This window comes from Heloderma suspectum, chromosome 3 (assembly GCF_057233095.1).
Source record: "Heloderma suspectum isolate Gila_16-S chromosome 3, 16-S_ref, whole genome shotgun sequence".
In the NCBI taxonomy this organism is placed as follows: domain Eukaryota; kingdom Metazoa; phylum Chordata; class Lepidosauria; order Squamata; family Helodermatidae; genus Heloderma; species Heloderma suspectum.
Genome location: NC_139460.1, coordinates 15,091,195 through 15,111,148, shown reverse-complemented (window position 1 = coordinate 15,111,148; position 19,954 = coordinate 15,091,195). Strand labels below are relative to the sequence as shown.

The following is a 19,954-nucleotide window of genomic DNA, read 5'->3' as shown; positions in this document are numbered from 1 at the left end:
AGTGCGCAGGCGCGAGCAGCCTCCTCCGCCATTAAGGACGGCCTCGTCCGCCGCTGCCCCTCCTCGGGGGAAGAGGCGCGCATCCCCCGGCGCGGAGGCGAACGGTCTGACAGCGGCCCAGCGCCGGGGCCCCTTCCGGCCTACCTAGGCGTCCTCCGCCTGCGGCCACGGGCTTGTGCGGGGCCGCGACCCGGCTGTGAGGAGGCGAGGGCGGCAGCGCCTCGGGCCCGGGCCAAGGCCGGCCGGCCGCCCCGCCCCGCCCGCCGCCGCCATCATGCGCCACAGCCTGGCCCAGCTCCTGGCGGCTTCGTCGGACAGGGGGAGCCCCCGGGAGCCCGCCGCGGCCTGTTCGTTCCCGCGCGAGGGGACGCCCGCCGGCAGCGGCGGCGGCGGCCCGGGAGAGGCGGGCGGCGAGGCCGCGCCGCGCCACGAGGAAGCGGCGCTGGCGGCGGCGGCGGGCTTGCTGGAGGAGCCGGGCGACGACGAGGGCGACGCGCTGCTTTTCCCGGCGGGGCTGGAACTGGACGACTGGCTGGAGGCGGCGGTGGCCGACGCCCGGCCGGACTGGGGCGTCAGCGGCGGAGGAGCGGGGAGCCCGGGCCCCGCGGCCGCGGCGGAGTCGCCGTCGGGCTCAAGGCCCGCCCGGCCGGGCAGCCACCGGCTGAAGGCGGCGGCCGCGGCCCGCCTGAACCGTCAGAAGAAGAAGCAGTACGTGCTGGGGCTGGAGGCCCGGCTGCAAGGCCTGGCCGCCGAGAACCGGCAGCTGCGCGACCGCAACCGGGGCCTTTGCCGCCGCCTGCGGGACCTGGAGCGGGAGACCAGCTACTTGCGGGCCGTGCTGGCCAACCAGAGCGCCCTGGGCCGGCTGCTGAGCCACCTGGCCGGGGACGGCGCCGGGAGAGTGGGGCTGAGGGTCAGCAGCAGCCTCTTCGAGGACCGCGCGGCGGCGGGCCCGCTGGAGACGCCGTTTCCCCGCGAGCGGAGCAGCGGCAGCACCGACCACGACTATGCTCTACCGGTCCCGGCGGAAGAAGAGGACAAATGGGCGGTGTCTTCCAGCCCCGGCGGCATTTGCCTCCACGTCGACCGGGACCGGGTTTCGGTGGAGTTCTGCTCCGCGTGCGCCAGGCGGGCAGCAAGTTCTGCTTTTGCAGACGCCTCACCTGCTTCTTCCTCCTTCGCCGCTAAAATGTAGGGTCAAGTATTCCGCTTCTTCACTCCTACGCAGAACTAATTCGCTGGGTGTCTGCCTGCGATCATCCAGGGGGTGCTAGTGGAAGAGGCAGTCAGAGGATGGAGAGAGAGACGGGGGGGGGGGAACCTAAAACAGGAATGGGGCTAGTCAGAAAACTGGCATCTTGGTAGTGCCTCCCTTTCATAGCAGGGGGTAAAACCGCTCACGTGCGGATGAACAGAGGATCACCCTGGGGTGTGCCAGTTTGGTGTAGAGTATGCCAAAGTGTTGTAACCGAGGACCTGTTTTTAAGTTACAGTGATCAAAACATCTCTCACGCTGACGTGCAGATGACACATTTGGAGACTGCCAGATTTTAAAAAAATAACCTGGCAAGAGACGTACGTCCTGAAGGGGCACATAATATTGTTTGCCAGTAAAAATAATGCTGTCTAGAGATAAAATCTTGTCTGCTTTGCTGGAAAGCCAAGAACGCACCAACGACTTCACTGGACAGATTTAAGAGCAAAATAGTAATATCACACAGCAGGCAGTTAAAACGTGCATGTGAAATTATAACACATCTGTTATACATTACTATTAAACTTCTCTGACAGTTTCTCTTTTAGGTGCTTGCCCTGCCAGGCTCCGTTGTGTAGGGGTTAAAAGAACAGTCGTTTTCCACCTCGCAACCTGGTAAGGATCCATAATATTCCCATAATGTGGTATCAGACAGCTTTGCATTGATGCTTAGTCTGGTTTTATTATTATTATTATTTGGCCTGGACAAGTCTTTAGAAGTGTTCAGAAGCCCCGGGGATATTTTGTAGAATCAGTTAATCCTGACTGAGCAAGTTGCAAGTAATGGTTACTTAATTAGCACAGCCTTCCCGAACATTTCTACATAGTTGGTGAAGCTTTCAAAACATTTGCTGCTAAATGTATATGAATGTGGTGAAAGGGGATAAAAATTAGTTTGAGACTATAAGGATATATTTTTAAAGGCACAAGTAAGCCCCATAAATTTATTTGAGAACTTGGTTTTCTCCAGTGGTATAGAGCACTGGTGTTTACAGTTATGGGGATCTTTGATAACAAACTCCTGCCTGCTAGCTTTCCAGGCTAGTGAGGGGTAGGGAACATGTCCAAGTAAGACTTAAGGTTGGGTGCTTTCTGTCTTTTTAGTCTTTCTAAGAGTGTAAATGAGATCTGTAATTTTGCAAGCAAGAGTCTTCAACTTTACTGACACAGATTCTGTCAATGGAACAACTGTTGTTTGAAGACTGTAGTGCATAGAAACGACTACACTTAAATTCTTTGTTCTTAAAAAGGAACCTTATAATACAGCCCAATGAAAGTTTTCACCGTTATATCTCATGTAGGTCTCTTAAGCTGACAACTACATTTCACTAAACTAGTAAAAAGAAATTGGAATGCCATTCTGTTACTATAATTTAATGAGAAAAACATAGGTGAACAAATGTCCTTTTCCTTCGTGTTCACGCAACTGTCCGTGTCTAGGATTGAGGAGAAATTTCTGTTGACAAAACTTAATGATTTTGGGGCAGCACCATGATTTTCCCTACATCAACATTTCCTGTTGTATTAAAATGTTTTATGTTTACATTTCTGTAAATTGGGGTAATAAGGGCTGTGAAATAAATGTAAAGTGAGGTTTCACAAAGAATCTTAAGTCTGGAAAAGTTTGTCTCCTTAAAGGAGGCTTCTCCATATACTTTTTGTTCTCAGTATTTGTGTTGAATTAGAGGTAAATGAGGAGTCTTACTCCTATGAAATACACAGTCAATCCTTGGAATCAATTCAGTTCACATGGGTATAACAATACGCGATTCTTTGTGAAACCTTGCTGTTTAAGAAAGTATATGTGTATTTAGCATCCTTGTTTTTCTTTATGCTAAAGTGGATACAGCTGTCATGGGGCAGAAGAGACGGGACCAGCTGCTGGCCACACTTCCTGCTTTATTTTAAAAGGTAGTATGAGAAAAAGGGGAAAGGTAACAGGGCATTTGCTGTATTTCACTTTAAAACAGCAACACAGAATAATGTGAATGTTTTGAGCAACTAATCCAATCTATCAAGAAAGTTAATACAGTACTAATGTGAAAAGTGACAATGTAAAAAAGCAGTTTCTTGCTCACTCCTCAATTTCCAGTATATCCCTATTCACATTTGATTGGCTAACCCTTTGGACATTCATTCAGCATTGCAAAGACCATCAATCAGCCTGACCCTAACCATGAATTTCCTGAGGTAAATGTAGGATTTCAGCCAAAGGGAGATTCTAATCTGCTTTCCTCATTTATATGGCTGTTCACATTCTGCTGTTATATCTGTTGTGGAAGGGCACTTACTCCCATCTTTGAACTATCAGTAGCCAACAGGGGGAGTTGCATTTCTCTTTAAGAGAAGGTTGCAGCCCTACTGGTCACCAGTTCATATCTTGGTATACTCCGTTTGCTTTTTAGAAGGTCCTCTGTATATTTATACCAGTGCTTGACGGAATATGAACATAAATATAACACATAGAAACGTATACCAAGGAATTTCTAATTCTAGTTTTATTCATATTATGTATGTTAGCTTTCAGTGGGAGCAGTTCATTACGTACAGTTGTTCTAGTAACTCCTTTGACTTTACAGAATAGCTGGGGTCCCCTACGTTTTATGTTGCTAGTAGCCCTTTCCAGTTGACAGGCCATTTGCTACAAACACTTTACTTGGTATATTTTCTGAAGTTGATGCGTTTTTACAGTTACTTTTCACAGTAGGCATTTTGTTAATGTGGCGTTACTGTGAAAGTGGAATTTCTCCTCTCCTTTTCTTTTTGTATGATTAAAACAGCTTGTTGGATTAAAAAAAAACATTCTGGGTTCTCAAACCACCGTGCGTGTCATTGCCCCTTGAAGAATAAGCTGTTGTATCTGAATACACATGAAGCAGTTGCTAATTCTCAACATGGCAAGTGACACATATGTTTAGCAAAAAGCCCAGAAATATGACTGCAGGGATTTTAGTGCCTATTGAAGCATGTTAAAGCCAAATAGAGTTGCAGACCTTTTTTTTTTCTTGCTTGCTAATCAGTTGGTGGAATATTGTTAAATATTTCTTGAAATGGAAGCCTTGAACTGAATAATCTAATAGAGCTTGAAAAATGTGTGAATGTTTCTATGTAACTAGTTCTGTCATACTTATGAGAACACAGTGTTCTAATAAAAAAAGACGTGTTTATCTTCCAGTTACAGGCTCAAAGGATTATTTTTTAAGTCACTAAATTTGAGATTAAAACAATGTTGTTGGCTGTGTGGCTTTCTTGGAAAATGATGTATGAGTTATCAAAGCAATACTATGGTTTCTTTTGAAGTATCATAAATGCTTATATCTTGCTCTGGTTGGGAATGGATTATGGCTGCTGTTAAGAGCATTCTTTATACAATCAGCAATATTCTGGCTGTGTTAGGCATTGACTTAAAATTTTCTGAATCGTACCATCACCAAGGGCAATCCCAGGGCAGTATCCACAAAATTATAAAAATAATATAACAGTAAAAACCAGAATCCACAACTTCTATCAGTGTAAAAATGAATTACCATGTGTTCCAGCCACTAAGAGGTCACTGTTAGCTCTCCATTCATGAGATAATGATTATAATTACAGCAATGCATTAATACAAATTGAGACAGTAAAATTCTGTCAAAACAATATTTCACCAGTTTTTGTAATCTAGTTTGCTTCAGCCCTTGATTATTATCTTCTAGTGTGTAGACAAATAAGTAATAGCAAATTAAGCAATTGTTGACATGTAAACATAGGAAAAAGCAAACCTGTGTTCTGCACTTAACATTACTTCCTTTTGACATTAATGTTGGCCACTGAAAAAGTCTTATGCATTCCTATGAGAACATGCAATTTACGACTATATTTTCAGTTGAACAGCCTGCAGTATGTATTTATGTTCATACCCTGCTATCCCTCTGCTGGCTGTCCTCCTTTTAAGGTCAAGTTAATGGGAATAGGTTGCTGACAGAAGCGCTCTCCTGTATTTGCAACAAGGCTAGTGTATTGCTCGATATGGCCTAGCTCTTGCTGTGCCATAAACTTCAATATACCCATCTACCCACCTGCTTTTCCTCCAAGGAACACAAGGTGTGGTATATACATTTCTTATATTTTATCCTTGCAACAACCCTCTAAGGTAGCGTAGGCCCAAGGCTACCCAGTGAGTTTCATAGTTGAGTGGATATTTGAACCTGGGCTATCCCAGTTTTAATCCAACATTCTCACCACTACACCGCACTGCATCTTTCAAATGCAGCATCCAGTTTTTAAATGCTTTTTATATTTGAATGAAAACGTGTACATATGTGACAAAGATTTCAGTTCAAATCTGTCCTTAACAGTTATTCTTGTACATAGATTACATGTCAAAACCCACTTTAAGGATAGTCTTGAAAGAAATTTAGTAATCTTAAGTAATATCATCATGGGGGACTGGGGGGAGATGTCAAATGCTTTTTCTGACACAGCCCATATTTAAAACACTAGTGTGTACTAAATGCCTGTGGTGTCTACAATTACAGCCTTCTGGCTAAATCATTATGGCCTATGGGTTGCATAGGAAAGCCTATAGATGTGCCACATAGATGCCTGAGGCATTCAGTTGTCAGAAAGTGTCTTAGGTAGCCTTGGTAGGAGTGTTGAATGATAAAACAAATGGACATCTTTACATCTCAGTGTTGCTTAAATGAGTATAAATACAATTCTGACAAATTGAGTTGAAGACTAAGGCAAAGCCAGCAAAAACTGGTGGAGGGCTGAATGTTGTGTGCTCTACCAGTATGTGCTTGATTCAGGCACATTGGACAAAAGTATAAACATTTCCCAAGAGGGAAATGGGCTCACATTTTGTCTAATATTAACAGTAATTAACTTGCATCGGTATTGGATCTAAGGTATGCACACTAATGTTGATGGAAAATAAGATTTCAAACATTACACCTTCTGAAGTCATGTTGTAATTCTTTCTAGGCCTGCATCTTATTTCTAAAATGTGATGTAAATGTATATGCATCTTAACACTGCAAATTAATCTTTCTTTCTTTTTTTCCTTTTAAACAGCTTAGTAATATCGTGGGGGGAATCATTTTTCTGCACCCTATGACATCATACTAATTCTGGAGAGCCATGTTTCAGATTGGCATCCAATAAAATGGGTACTGTTATGAGTCAGTCTGCTACCATTTATCCAAAAATTAGAAATCTTTCCTTTGACATGTTTGGACTAGCTTTGAGATTCAGCAAAAAAAAAAAGTTTGCAGACATTTTAGGTAAGGTTTACCTTTTTTTTAAAGTATCTGATTGAAAAATAGTAGACTGGTGTTATCAGAAGTCTGGTTTTTCAATTCTCAAAATTCCTAAAAGCTTTGTTGGGACATGTTCCAAACTATGCCTGTGCTGGTGGGTTTTTTGGTATTTGGATATTTGGATTTATTTATTTATTTCATTTCTATACCACCCAATAGCCCTAATAAATTATAATTTGAAAGGAAAGTGAACCTTTAAGTGTTTTTGAGCTTCTTCATAGGAGGCTCAAGGGCATAGGGTTGTTTTCACATGAGTGAAGTACATGTTTAGATGTAGCCATTATATTATTGTAATAGGTACAGTTTGGCTTTGGGCAGGTGTGCCCAACTTGATTTATCTGAGGGGAGTTTGCCAAATGGCATGTAATTCTCACTTACACTATTTTGGGGCTGGGTGGGGCTAATTCCTCTGCAAATCTGAGTGGAGAGAGGCACCTGCCAAGCCATAATTCACACGTTACACTCATTGCAGCTCCTGGCCTGGCAGGTACTCCTCTGTGCATTTGAATTGGGTGCTGCTGCTTCTCATGTAAACATTGGATGAGGACTGTGCAAAATAATGTTGCGGAGTGGATGCTACTGCTTGTTGGCCATTTAGGGATTTGAGGGCAAGATGGTACATGAGGAGGGATCAATGTGAACAGAAGTCAAAAGAAATTTCCCTATTCAGATGTATTCCTTATGTCTTTAGTATTATGCTCAAAGTTGATTATGATGTGTTCCATGTCCTGGCAAAACTAGTTTAACACAACCAGCTTCTTCTGGTTGGAGAACTAAGAACAGTTTAACAAATAGAAATCTTGGGTTTAAATTATGCATTTTTATTAAGCTAATTTGAGAACTGGCTTGAGTAGAAATACTTTCAGCAAGGTGTGTTAAAAATGTTACGCGTCAATAAGTAACAACATGGTCCTCTATAGACAGGGATCCATAAATGCCACTTGGGCCATAAGTAAGGACATTTTTTATTCTGGGGAGATCCTGTGTTTCTGAGCCTAGAGAAAGGCTGGAAGATCTCCCAAATGTGCTGAGCCTTGGGGAGATTGTGTGACAGGGACACCCTACCTCCGTCTTACTTAGAACTTTAGTGGCTGGCAGAGGCTTGTCTCGGCGAGATGTGCAGTCAAGACCTCCCCTTTAGGAGCAGGTCAGTGGCTGGCACAAATTTATGGAGCCCTTTAGGGCACACAGAGAAGAAGGCAGGTGCTAAGCTTGAGTGAGCCCTTGCCATAGTGCTGTCCATTTACAGCCTATGGCAGCATTGCAGTGGCCAGTGACTCACCCCTCCACCCCCACCTGGTGGCAGCACTTTTGGATAGGAACTGAGCAGCTGCCACCTGACATCAGGATTTACATTTTAGGTGGCAGTTGCTTGGCTCCCATCCAAAAGTGTAGTTGCTGGGTAAGCACATTGAGGGTGGGAGGGAAGGAGATGAGTTACTGGCAGCTGTGGTGCTGCCAGGCGCCCCAAGTGGCACTGGTCAGGTAGGTGGGGCCTGCTGGTGCTGGAGGTGCAGGTGGGGCTGGTGTCAGCCTTGGTGGGCGCCAACAGCTGCCTGAGTTGGCTGGATACCACTGGGTCACATGTAAGAGCCTTTTTCCGCCTCCACTGTGTGGTGCTGGAATTTTCTCCTGATGTCAAGTGAAGTGAGTGAACAGGCTTAATTACACAAGAATTTTCTCCTTATAATTTTTTACAGTAGAAACCACATTCTTTGAGCATGCCTACATATAATTACAAAAGTGATTAGTTTTCAGATTTGTATCGTTACAGTAAATATGCAGCAGTAACATTAAGAAATGAGATGACCCCTCAGCCATTGAAACAGGCAGTGTGTGATACAAAATTAGGAGCCTATTAAAAGTGACTTGAGCTCTGAAAAGTCTAAGGAACCCTGTTACAAAATGTTAGTGTGGAGACCTTAAGGTTGCCACCACTCTACTCTGCTTTGCCCCCCCCCCCCCCCCCCCGGTCAGTCAGCATTCTGTGCCCACTAAGCATGCACAGTTCTTATTGGCCTATTCTGGGGGTTTTCTCCCTCCATTTTTTGTGTGTGTGGGGGTGATAAGACACACTAGTCCTACTCCCAGGTACAGTACAATTGGAGCTCCTACAGGATAACTCGCAGTTCTGTCCCGGAGAAACTTTTAAAATAACTTCTCAATATAAAGCAGGAAATGACTTATTCAGACAATGGTTCTTTTTACCGTGTGTGTCTGTCCTCCTCTTCCAGCCTCCCCTCCCCTCCCCAACCCAGTTAACAGTTTTCCTCCTTGCTCATTAAATATTCTGTATTTCTGTATGGCTGAGTTGTTTGTTGTTGGAGGTGAGGAATTGGGTATCTGTAATCCTTGGGTTTATCCAGGATCTGTTGATACCCTTCTTTTGTCTTGGTGTGTGTGTGTGTGTTGTGGTTTTGGCTCTTGCTTCACGGGGCAGAAAATCTTGAATCAGGGTTGGTATATGCAATCACACTTTACTGCTGTACATTTCTTTAAAATATTGTCTTTGTGGCGGGTGAATTGAACTTTAATTTAGCTTGGGCATAATGAAAATCTTAGTATTGCAACTCAGTGGGTAGGCTTCTGCACTTAAAATTTTTTTAAACATCCATATGAAAATTTATATTTAAATGTGTATTTTTGGAAGTAGTTTTTCACAAAATATGGTTTTTTAAAACATATTTTAACCTAGAATTACTCATTTTGGTACTTTTGAGCCATCTTGAAAACTGAAGGATAAATGCATTTCAGTTTGCACAGAGGGGTGGTGTGGATGAAGTCAGCTTGTATCAGAATTTGCAAACAAGTTAGTCAAGCCAACTCAGCTCCTCCCAAGTTGCACCGCTAGAGTAATGTTGCCTAGAGTATCATAAGCAGATTAGATTTATAAAAGGAAAAAAACCCAATGGCTGTGCCATTGTGAATAAAGTTCAAGTTTTATTCATTAAGTTCTTCAGGATCCTTTCCAGATTCAGGCAACTGGAGCATCTTAATATATATTTCATGATGTTTTGAGCCCAAATACGTGCCAACTGCAAGTTGCAGGATAATAGCAAATCTCATCTTTTTGAGAATTGGTTTAGAAATGGTCTTCCAGTACCGTCCAAGGTTTTCTTTATTTGGCATAGGAGATGTGGAATACCTAGAAGGGAAAAAACAGCTCTTTATTTTAATCAAGATTAAGTTGAAATACTGTAATAGCTACAGAATTGCAACTGCTGTGCTGTTGCAGAGGAACGCTTTGCTAGCTTAGAAAGGAACTAAAGTAAGATATGTATTGAAGTTTTCTGAAATTTACTGTCTGCTCAAATAGGGTGTTAGCCATGTGGGGAAGTCTTAAAAGCTAATATTACAGCTTGGGTATTAAGCTCTCAAAATGGGTGACAACACAAATCTTAGCTAGTTCATTAGATTCTGCAGCACTACCCTACCTTCAGACTACATCACAGTATTACTAAAGAAGCAAAACAACTTAGGAGGTACCGTACTGGCAGGAGACTTGGTAAAAACAAACAACTACAACATATAGAAAGGGAACTAACTCAAGGGGTACCAAGAAAGATGCAAAATAGTGCTTTATAGCAGAAATGTGTTCTATTTCCAAAACACAGTGGAATACAGTCATATGCTAATGACAGATCTCACATAGGTTTCTAAGTATGCCAGAATCAAGCAGGGCACTATTAAAAAAACAGGTTCTATTTCTCACTTCTATCTTGGATTATAGTCACTCATTGATGTGCCTGAAGTGGGAAACTTGCAGCCTACTCACAGTCCTCAGCATCGTTCAACTCTGTACCACCCCTCATGGAATCAGTTCCTATGTTTGTGTGTGCGCGTATTCAAGAGGCAGAAATGGGGTGGCAAAAGGTATGAAATGGTGCAAGCTCTCGGCCCACTTTTGGCTCTGGTTCTACTCATCTACAGCTGCACCCCACCAATTTACCTTTCCAGTCGGTCAATGGGAATTCATAGGTAAAAGGTACCCCACCCCTGATGTACAAGAAAGGCTTACAATCAGTTGGAAGTCTAGTCTATTATTCATGCCTGCATTCAAATATTTTCCTCTCTCATATTATTCAACAATGAAAGAGCAGCAATGAATGCTTGCAACTGGAGCAGATTATCCCATAAAATGGATGTTTGAAGACATGGGGACAGGGAAGCTATTCTTGGAATTCTATAAGGTAATCCCAGAAAATGGAAGTCACAGTTGAAAGTAATGTATGCATTTTTAAAGATGTATATCCTATCCTTCAATCAATTGATTCTCAAGGCATCTAACCAACACAACAGGTAATATAAAAAAAACCCAAACTCACTCAACCACAGCCCAGCAGCTCTTTGGGCTGAAGGACGGGGCCAGAACTTGCTTTTCTTCTGTTTTCCAGTCATAGGGAGATGCAGTCTAGCTATGTGCCTTCTCACCAAGGTGAATAGCACTTGGTCCCAAGGATGGTTGTCTTCCTTCCCAACCAGTGCATTTCCCAAGATGTGCTATATATTACCTATTTTCAAGGCTGTTTTAAACATAGGACTAAAAATATACCTTGTTGCAAGAGCTGCATTCAGAGGTAACGCTAGAAGAATAGGATATAAACCACCCACAATGGCTCCAGTTAAACCTCCTCTGACCATAGCACATGTAGCACAATTTAGATTCCCTGGAAAAAAATAAAGACATACACATCAGTAAGATATACAACAGTGTTTGTGGTTAAAAATTATTTCCCACCACAGCTGCATCAGGCACATGTAGCATTATGAGAATGCTTTGATGTACCAACAACTTCCCTATTGAAGGGTTAGATTTTCTAATTTGGATGAGGATAATACTGTCAGGATAATGGGAAGCTCAAATTTCAATGGTATCTGCTATAGAGGTATTGCTACACTCCTATGTCAGTGCTTCTGTTTACCAGTGGTTCCCTACATATGCTGTGAGAAGTATGCCTTGAAAAATAAAGCCACTGTGCATCCACCACTCTACATTCTGTTTTATTGTATATTTTCTGCCTATTTGTATACCTCTGTATGTTTTTTATGGTTTTACTTTTAAAAGGCAACCTAAAAATAATTTTAAATAAATTAATTTTGGAGCAGGGAGGATCCAGCAGTATAGATTCTCTTCTCCGCCAATATATGGACCATAGCATTGTCCAGAGGGAGTAAATACGCTTGCTCAGTGATCCCTCATGTAGCTTGGTGTGGGGAATTTGAGAATATCTCTCATTGCCTTGAAAACATAAGCACCTTAACTGGGCAAGATGTAAGACTGAGTGTGGGGATGTAATTTAACTATGCTTTGCTGCAATTGCAAATAGAATGTTCTGGGAGCTGAGAGAATAATAGATGAATCTTTTTGAATGGAAAAATGAAATGTCCCTCCAATTTTATTTTTTAAAAAATCGGTCCACCCAACAAGTGTTCGGTTTTTGGGTGCTTCAGAAATACATACTGAAAAAGTAGTATTAATGCTAACTTAGAAATATAGTGGTTTAATTAGAATAAAGGCTTCTTATCTAGTTTGGAACACCAGGCACCAAGTTGCCACTTTAGTATTACATACTACACAGAACTGGTACTCACATTAGTGTAAACAATGATTCTTCACATTGACATAGCTAAAGAACACAACCTTTCATAGCCTGCTCAAATACTATCAGCAGGAAATTATGTCAGGAGTGTTGCCCAGCCTGTCTCTTTGTTGGGTAACTGTTTTTAAGTGAACTGGGGCCAATTTGGTTAATGTGGATAAGACTTGTGCCTTGGCAGCAAAGCCACTGAATCTTGTCACTTGGGCACTCTACACAGGATAGTTATCACAGACATGTCAAAGGTTACAGTTTGGTCTGGATGCAGAGAAACATACCTTCCATTAAAGGCTGGTTAATTACAGTCTCGTAAATAACCAGAGTAGAGAAGAAGGGTAGAAACAGCATAGGCAAACTGGATGTAATACGAGCTTGGGTAACATTCATGACGTGCCTGAATAAGCTATTTGATACTAAGCCACACAGGCTCGCATTTAATGCAAGGGCAAAAGATCCATTTTGAAATAAACCCCTGTTGGAGAAGAAAAAAAGACATGAGCTGCTGCCATTTGTTCTCAGCCTTAAAAAAATTGTTTATCTACAAATACACTGTATTACTAGATTTATTCCTCATGTGCAATGCAAATAAGATTATTTCTAAAGCCTGAAGAGTATATTATCCTGTGGCATATTCCCAAGCACCATTCATTACAAGATAAGTTACAAACTCTTAAAAGCTGTCAAATTCACACAGTGGCAGTAGTAAAACAGTAAAATAACCATGATCACAGCTGTAACAAATTAGGGTTGGAGTCCTATGTATTTGCTTGAACAAAAGCCCTACTGAGATAAGTTAATCTTGTGAAGAGCGCATAGCATTGCAGTGTAGGGTTCCCAGGTTTATGTCCAGAAAGGGTAACTGTCCTTTTAAAAAAAAGCCTCTGTGACTCCAAAAGAGAATGCAAAGACTGCACGAGGCAGGAGAGGAGATGAAGTGGCAATTTCTAAAGTGACAAGCATTGGTACTGGCTGGAGACTGGACAACTCTCTATAAGGCTAAAGAATTGCATTGGAAGACTTTAAATGGTGGCTAGAAATCACATACATCCCAGTAAGCGCCCATGTGTCATTGACAAAAGCAAGGTGTGTTCTTCTATCATTAAGAAAATACAAAACTCCTGTTTCTGAAGTTTGTAGACCTGGCTGTAGGTAACTTGGTCATTTAAAGTGATAATATAAACAGATGTGATTTGGGCCAAACAGCCATGATTCTGAACACCAAAGCATATCAGGTTTGTTTAATTACTAGCAGGGGGTACACGGGAGGCAGGAAGAAGAGGTTTAACCCTTCCCAGTTGCAATACTGACACACCCTTTTTTTCTTTTAGCCTCAGGAGAAAAAGTTCCCATTGGCACTAATGGTAGATACCTAGGATGAATGGCTATATGTATACAGGAGATAACCCAGATGAATTCTCAAACAGCAGGTGTAGGACACAGCAGTTTTACACATCATGAATCTTAACATGCTGTTCTCCATTAGTAATGGGCTACGATATCATAAGAGCCATGCTGGATCAGACCAGGGGTCCAGCTAGTCCAGCATTCTGTTCACACAGTGGCCAACCAGCTGTCAACAAGGAACCCACATACAGGGCCTTAGCGCAACAGCACCCTCCCACCCATGTTTCCCAGCAACTGGTCTACATAGGCTCACTGCCTCTGGTACTGGAGGTAGCACATAGCCATCAGGACTAGTAGCCACTGATAGCCTTCTCCATGAATTTGTCCAACCACTTTTTAAAGCCATCCAAATTGGTTGCCATCACCACATCCTGTAGTAGCGAATTCCATCGTTTAACTATGCACTGTGTGAGTAAAAGTACTTTTATCTGTCCTGAATCTCCCACCAATCAGCTTCATAGGATGACCCCTGGTTCTAGTGTTTTGAGAGAGGGAGCAAAATATTCCCTATCCACATTCTCCACACCATGCATAATTTTGTAGACCTCTATCATGTCTCCCCTTACCCTCCTTTTTTCCAAGCTAAACAATCCCAGCTGTTGTAACCTTGACTCATAGGAGGGATGCGCCAGCCCCTTGATCATTTTAGTTGCCCTGTTCTGCAGCTTTTCCAGCTGTACAATATCCCTTTTTAGGTGTGGTGACCAGAACTGTACACAGTATTCCAAGTGTGGCCACACCATAGATTTACATAGGGGCAGTAAGATATTGGCAGTTTTATTCTCAATTCCTTTTCTAATTATGCCTAACATGGAGTTTGCCTTTTTTACAGCAGCCACACATTTGGTTGACATCTTCATTGAGCTGTCCACCACAACCCCAGGATCTCTTTCCTGGTTGGTCACCACTAGCTCAGATCCCATTAGGCTATATCTGAAGTTGGGATTTTTTGCCCCAATGTGCATCACTTTACACTTTCTTACATTGAACCACATTTGCCATTTAGATGCCCATTCTCCTAGTTTGGAGAGATCCTTTTGGAGCTCTTCACAATCCCTTTTTGTTTTAACCACCCTAAATAATTTGATGTCATTGGCAAACTTGGCCACTTCGCTGCTCACTCCTAATTCCACATTTATGAACAGGTTGAAAAGCATCCTGCAGGACCTCGTATTACTTCTCCCCATTGGGAGAATTTACCATTTATTCCTACTCTCTGCTTTCTGTTCTTTAACCAGTTACTGATCCATAAGAGGAGCTGTCCTGTTATTCCATGACTGCTAAGTTTGCTCAGGAGTTTTTGGTGAGGGACTTTGTCAAAAGCCTTTTGGAAGTCCCAAGTAAACAACATCCACTGGATCACCTCTGTCTACATGTTTACTGAAACTCAATGAACTCTAAAAGTTAATGACATAGGATTTACCTTTGCACAAGCCGTGTTGATTCTTTTTCAGCAGGGCTTGTCCTTCTATATGCTTACTAATTTTATCTTTAATCATGCTTTTAAGCCGCGGTGGCTTAGTGGTTAAGACGCTGAACTGCAGACCGGAAGGTCGGCAGGACAGCAGTTCGAGACCCGAGTGCCGCGTGACGGAGAGAGCTCCTGTCTTCAGTCCCAGCTCCTGCCAACCTAGCAGTTCGAAAGCAAGAAATTGCAAGTAGATAAATAGGTACCGCCTTGGCGGGAAAGGTAACAGCGTTCCATGCACCTCGATGTTCAGTCATGCCGGCCACATGACAACGGAAGCATCTTCGGACAGCGCTGGCTCTTCGGCTTAGAAACGGGGATGAGCACCGCACCCTTGAGTCGGACACGACTGGTTGGGGACACCTTTACCTTTTACCTTTTTATGCTTTTAACAAATTTATCTGGAACAGATGTTCAGCTAACCATCTGTTCTGGGTAAATTAAGCTACTATCCTGCATTTTAATCCTGCTAGTCAGGTCAATAGTATTCTTATTCTTATGAATAGATGTAAAGAGTAACCCAAACAGGGAGAGTGTACTCAAAGCTACACAACGAATTCAGGCAGGCTTCCGTACTATATGTTCCATTGTACCCCATATGGGCTTGAAAACCTATTCTCCTGAACAAACCTTTTGCACCATGTACCAGCTTGCAATTTCTTGAATGGTGTGAAAATGGTAAACCTGTCATGAGGAAATATTTCAGTGTTTGGATATTTGCGAAGGATGTGTCACTTACTGATCTGTTGCTGGAAGCCGTTCAAACCTCTTTTTCAAGGTTTCGGTTCGATTTCTTGCAATATTAAGCTTTCTTTCCAAAGTAGGTTCGAGAAACTCTCTTCCTGCCATTTTAGACCCTGGAGCCTTGGGAAAGAAAGGGAGGTGGGGCTGATCAAATTTGTGTGTGTACATCAGACACAAATAACACACTTGAAACAACCAGAGTCTATGTAAAGTCAGTTCTTTGTATTTGTGGCACTCAGTAGACAAATAAACGGAATCAAGGACAGAAGTGTGCACAACACCAGGATAATAGTCTGGACATTTTATACAGTTCTACTGCTGTACCTGACCAGGTCTGTGTCTTTAAATTGCCTGGGTACCATGTGTAAGCTGCTCTGAGCTTGGAGGAGGAACTAGGCAGAAGTGAAGTATATAAATAAATGGACTGTGCCCAAATCACACAAGATGTCAGGAGATCTGTGATCAGGCCTCTCCTTTTGTTTTTTAAAGCACACAGGTAGTATCTCCCCAGCAACTCAGCTGTGATCTGATTTGCCTCCCCCCGCCAGCTGCTGCTGTTCTTTCTTTTTTTTTAAGTATAAAATCCAATCATGGATTGGACATCAGCTTGGCACTAATTCAGTTCTCCGGCTGTTCCAATTTTGTTTGATGGCGTGGAGTAAATGAACTATAATTTGGTACAAAATCTGCCCCACACATGGTTCCAGGTTTCACCCTGTTAATTTCAGCTATATAAGTTAATGGCGCCACGCCTCTATGGAAAAGCTAAGCAGGGGAGTGTGCGTATCTCAGTGACAGAGCACACGCACTGCATGCAAAACATCCCAGACTGAATCCCTGCCATCTCAAGTAAGGATGGGAAAGACTCCTGTCTGAAACCCTAAAGAACCCCCTGCCAGTCAGTACAGCAATACTAGGTGGACCAATAGCCAGACTCTACATAAGGCAGCTTCCTATGTTCCTAATCACTGCACTGCTGAACAACTCTACCATAGAGCCTCCACCAAGATGAGACCTATTGGGGAGCAGGTTGCAAGCATAAGATGCCCTTACCCCAAAAAGGCAAATAGCATCCAATTACTCATACAGGCAAAAATAAAGGGGTCTAACTTGGGAACACTATGGGACAGTAAATCTAGCCCAAGAGATTCCAGGGACAGATTTTGCCACTCTCAACTGTGTTCTGAGCCATTTATATTATCCCACAGAGCTCTATGGGAACAACGGGAAACTGAGCCAGTATATATATTAGTCCAAGGGTGGGGAACATAAGAGTCATGCTGGATCAGACCAAGAGTCCATCTAGTGGCTGTACAATTAGCTTAATTTACCCAGAGCTTCCTGTTGGCTGTCGCCACCCCCAGCTCCCTCAAGGTCGAGTCCATCACCTCCAGAATATCATTCATCCATCTTGCCCTTGGTCAGCCCTAATTCCTTTTGCCTTCCACTTTCCCTAGCATCAGCATCTTCTCCAGGGTACCCTGTCTTCTCATAATGTGGCCAAAGTACTTCAGTTTTACCTTTAATATCCTTCCCTCAAGTGAGCAGTCTGGCTTTATTTCCTGGAGTATGGACTGGTTGGATCTTCTTGCAGTCCAAGGCACTCTCAGAATTTTCCTCCAGCACCACAGTTCAAAAGCATCTATCTTCCTTCGCTCAGCCTTCCTTATGGTCCCGCTCTCGCAGCCATAGGTTACTACGGGGAATACCACTGCTTGAACTACGCGGACCTTTGTTGTCAGTGTGATGTCTCTGCTCTTCATTCTTTTATCAAGATTTGTCATTGCTCTCCTCCCAAGAAGTAAACGTCTTCTGATTTCCTGGCTGCAGTCAGCATCTGCAGTAATCTTTGCGCCTAGAAAGACAAAGTCTGTCACTGCCTCCACGTTTTCTCCCTCTATTTGCCAGTTCTCAATCAAGCTGGTTGCCATAATCTTGTTTTTTTTGAGGTTTAACTGCAACCCAGCTTTTGCACTTTCTTCTTTCACCTTCGTCATGAGGTTCCTCAGCTCCTCCTCGCTTTCAGCCATCAAAGTGGTATCATCTGCATATCGGAGATTGTTAATGTTTCTTCCAGCGATTTTAACTCCAGCCTTGGCTTCATCAAGCCCAGCACGTCGCATGATGTGTTCTGCATACAGGTTGAATAGGTAGGGGGAGAGTAAACAACCCTGCCGCACTCCTTTCCCAATCTTAAACCAGTCCGTTATTCCGTGGTCTGTTCTTACCGTTGCTACTTGGTTGTTATACAGATTCCTCAGGAGGCAGACAATATGACTTGGTATCCCCATCCCACCAAGAACTTGCCACAGTTTGTTATGATCCACACAGTCAAAGGCTTTAGAATAGTCAATAAAACAGAAATAGATGTTTTTCTGAAACTCCCTGGCTTTCTCCATTATCCAGCGGATATTGGCAATTCGGTCTCTAGTTCCTCTGCCTTTTCTAAACCTAGCTTGTACATCTGGCAAGTCTCATTCCATGAATTGCTGGAGTCTACCTTGCAAGATCTTGAGCATTACCTTACTGGCATGTGAAATAAGTGCTACTGTTCGATAGTTTGAACATTCTTTGGTGCTTCCCTTTTTTGGTATGGGGATATAAGTTGATTTTTTCCAATCTGTTGGCCATTCTTGTGTTTTCCAAATTTGCTGGCATATGGCATGCATCACCTTGACAGCATCATCTTGCAAGATTTTAAACAGTTCAGCTGGGATACCGTCGTCTCCTGCTGCCTTGTTATTAGCAATGCTTCTTAAGGCCCATTCAACCTCACTCTTCAGGATGTCTGGCTCTAGCTCACTGACCACACTGTCAAATCTATCCCTGATATTATTATCCTTCCTATACAGAACTTCCATATATTCTTGCCACCTTTTCTTGATCTCTTCTGCTTCGGTTAGGTCCTTGCCATCTTTGTTTCTGATCATACCCATTTTTGCCTGGAATTTACCTCCGATGTTTCTAATTTTCTGGAAGAGGTCTCTTGTCCTTCCTATTCTATTATCTTCTTCCACTTCCGCGCATTGCTTGTTTAAAAATAATTCCTGATCTCTTCTGGCTAACCCCTGGAATTTTGCATTTAATTGGGCATATCTCCGCCTTTCACTGTTGCCTTTTGCTTTCCTTCTTTATTGGGCTACTCCCAGTGTCTCAACAGACAGCCATCTTGCCTTCTTGGTTTTCTTTTTCTTTGGGACGTTTTTTGTTGCCGCCTCCTGAACAATGTTGCGAACTTCTGTCCATAGTTCTTCCGTATATACAGAATGGTAAAAGTATGTACAGAAATATAAAAGCCCTACTTGGGTGTGCAAAATAATGTGATTTACATTGTGTGGGGCAAGAGAATGCCCCTCTCTCGTGGCCCTGCCCCCTCCTATTTTGGGGGAGAGTGTTAAAGAGAGGAGTCTGCTTTATGCGTATAGGCTTCCCCAGGATCGAGCACCCTGCTCGCAGTTCTCAGCCGGGAGTGGGGCTAAACCACATGCAGGAACAGTGTTTTGAGAAAAAGCCAGCGGGAGGATACACCCACGATCTAAGGCAGGACTAATTTGGCCTTGTAGGATAAATCTTCGAGTCCACCACTGACGGTGATGAAACTTGAGTGCCAAGCCTGGGGCGCGGACACGTCCCAGCGCGACCTCCCACCCAGGGCCGCCACGACCTGAAGAAGCGCCACCTTGGACTCACCACGCATTAATTTTCTCTTATCCTCGTCCACCATGGAGGCCTGTGGCCAGGCAGAAAGGCAAGCGAGGAGCATTACAAGCGTATTTTCAAGCAGACGCACACTTGCATGGGAGTCAGCCCTTCCCCAAGCAACAGGTCTTGCTTCTAAATACGCAGGAGGGGCACGTATCTCATCGGGGAGCCTCCCCACTACAAACCTGCGATGTTCTCGGGCGCCCCGCAAACCCGGGCCGCCTGGAGGCCCCAGCCGCGACCTTGAGCGCTCCTTTCCTCCGAACAAGCCGGAGCCCGCCCGGCCGCGAGCACTCACCGGGCCGTGACGGCGACTCTCCCACCCTTCGCTAGCGCAGCCGCTCCGCGCGCCGAGCCGCTCCGCCTCCCCGCTCTCCCGCGGCGGCCCTGCCGCGCATCACGCCCGCCAGGCGCGCACCCTCCGCGCGGGCGCCGCCATCTTGGCCGGTCATATGACGCTCGGCCGGCGGCACGCTCCGGTTGG

General features: G+C 43.8%; 2 protein-coding genes across 4 annotated transcripts; one reads left to right on the top strand and one right to left on the bottom strand.

Moving 5' to 3' along the window:
- CREBZF (CREB/ATF bZIP transcription factor) lies at positions 1–4,077 on the top strand. The gene is made up of 3 exons (XM_084842539.1): positions 1–1,191; positions 1,792–1,870; positions 3,096–4,077. Exons 1-2 carry the CDS (start codon positions 275–277, stop codon positions 1,838–1,840), a joined length of 966 nt encoding a protein of 321 aa, XP_084698665.1. The 5' UTR covers positions 1–274; the 3' UTR covers positions 1,841–1,870; positions 3,096–4,077.
- A 2,271-nt stretch (positions 4,078–6,348) lies between these two features.
- On the bottom strand, positions 6,349–19,916 carry LOC146349366 (transmembrane protein 126A-like). 3 transcript variants are annotated; one of them, XM_084842540.1, is made up of 5 exons: positions 19,769–19,916; positions 15,764–15,888; positions 12,431–12,624; positions 11,108–11,222; positions 6,349–9,700 (listed from the first exon to the last, which is right to left on the bottom strand). In XM_084842540.1, the coding sequence occupies exons 2-5, from the start codon at positions 15,871–15,873 to the stop codon at positions 9,496–9,498; spliced, it is 624 nt and encodes a 207-aa protein (XP_084698666.1). In that variant the 5' UTR covers positions 15,874–15,888; positions 19,769–19,916; the 3' UTR covers positions 6,349–9,495. The 3 variants fall into 3 exon arrangements, with proteins under 3 accessions (XP_084698666.1, XP_084698667.1, XP_084698668.1); XM_084842541.1 differs by having other exon boundaries at positions 7,358–9,700; positions 19,656–19,916; XM_084842542.1 differs by lacking the exon at positions 19,769–19,916 and having other exon boundaries at positions 7,358–9,700; positions 15,764–16,055.
- Positions 19,917–19,954: the final 38 nt, after the last annotated feature.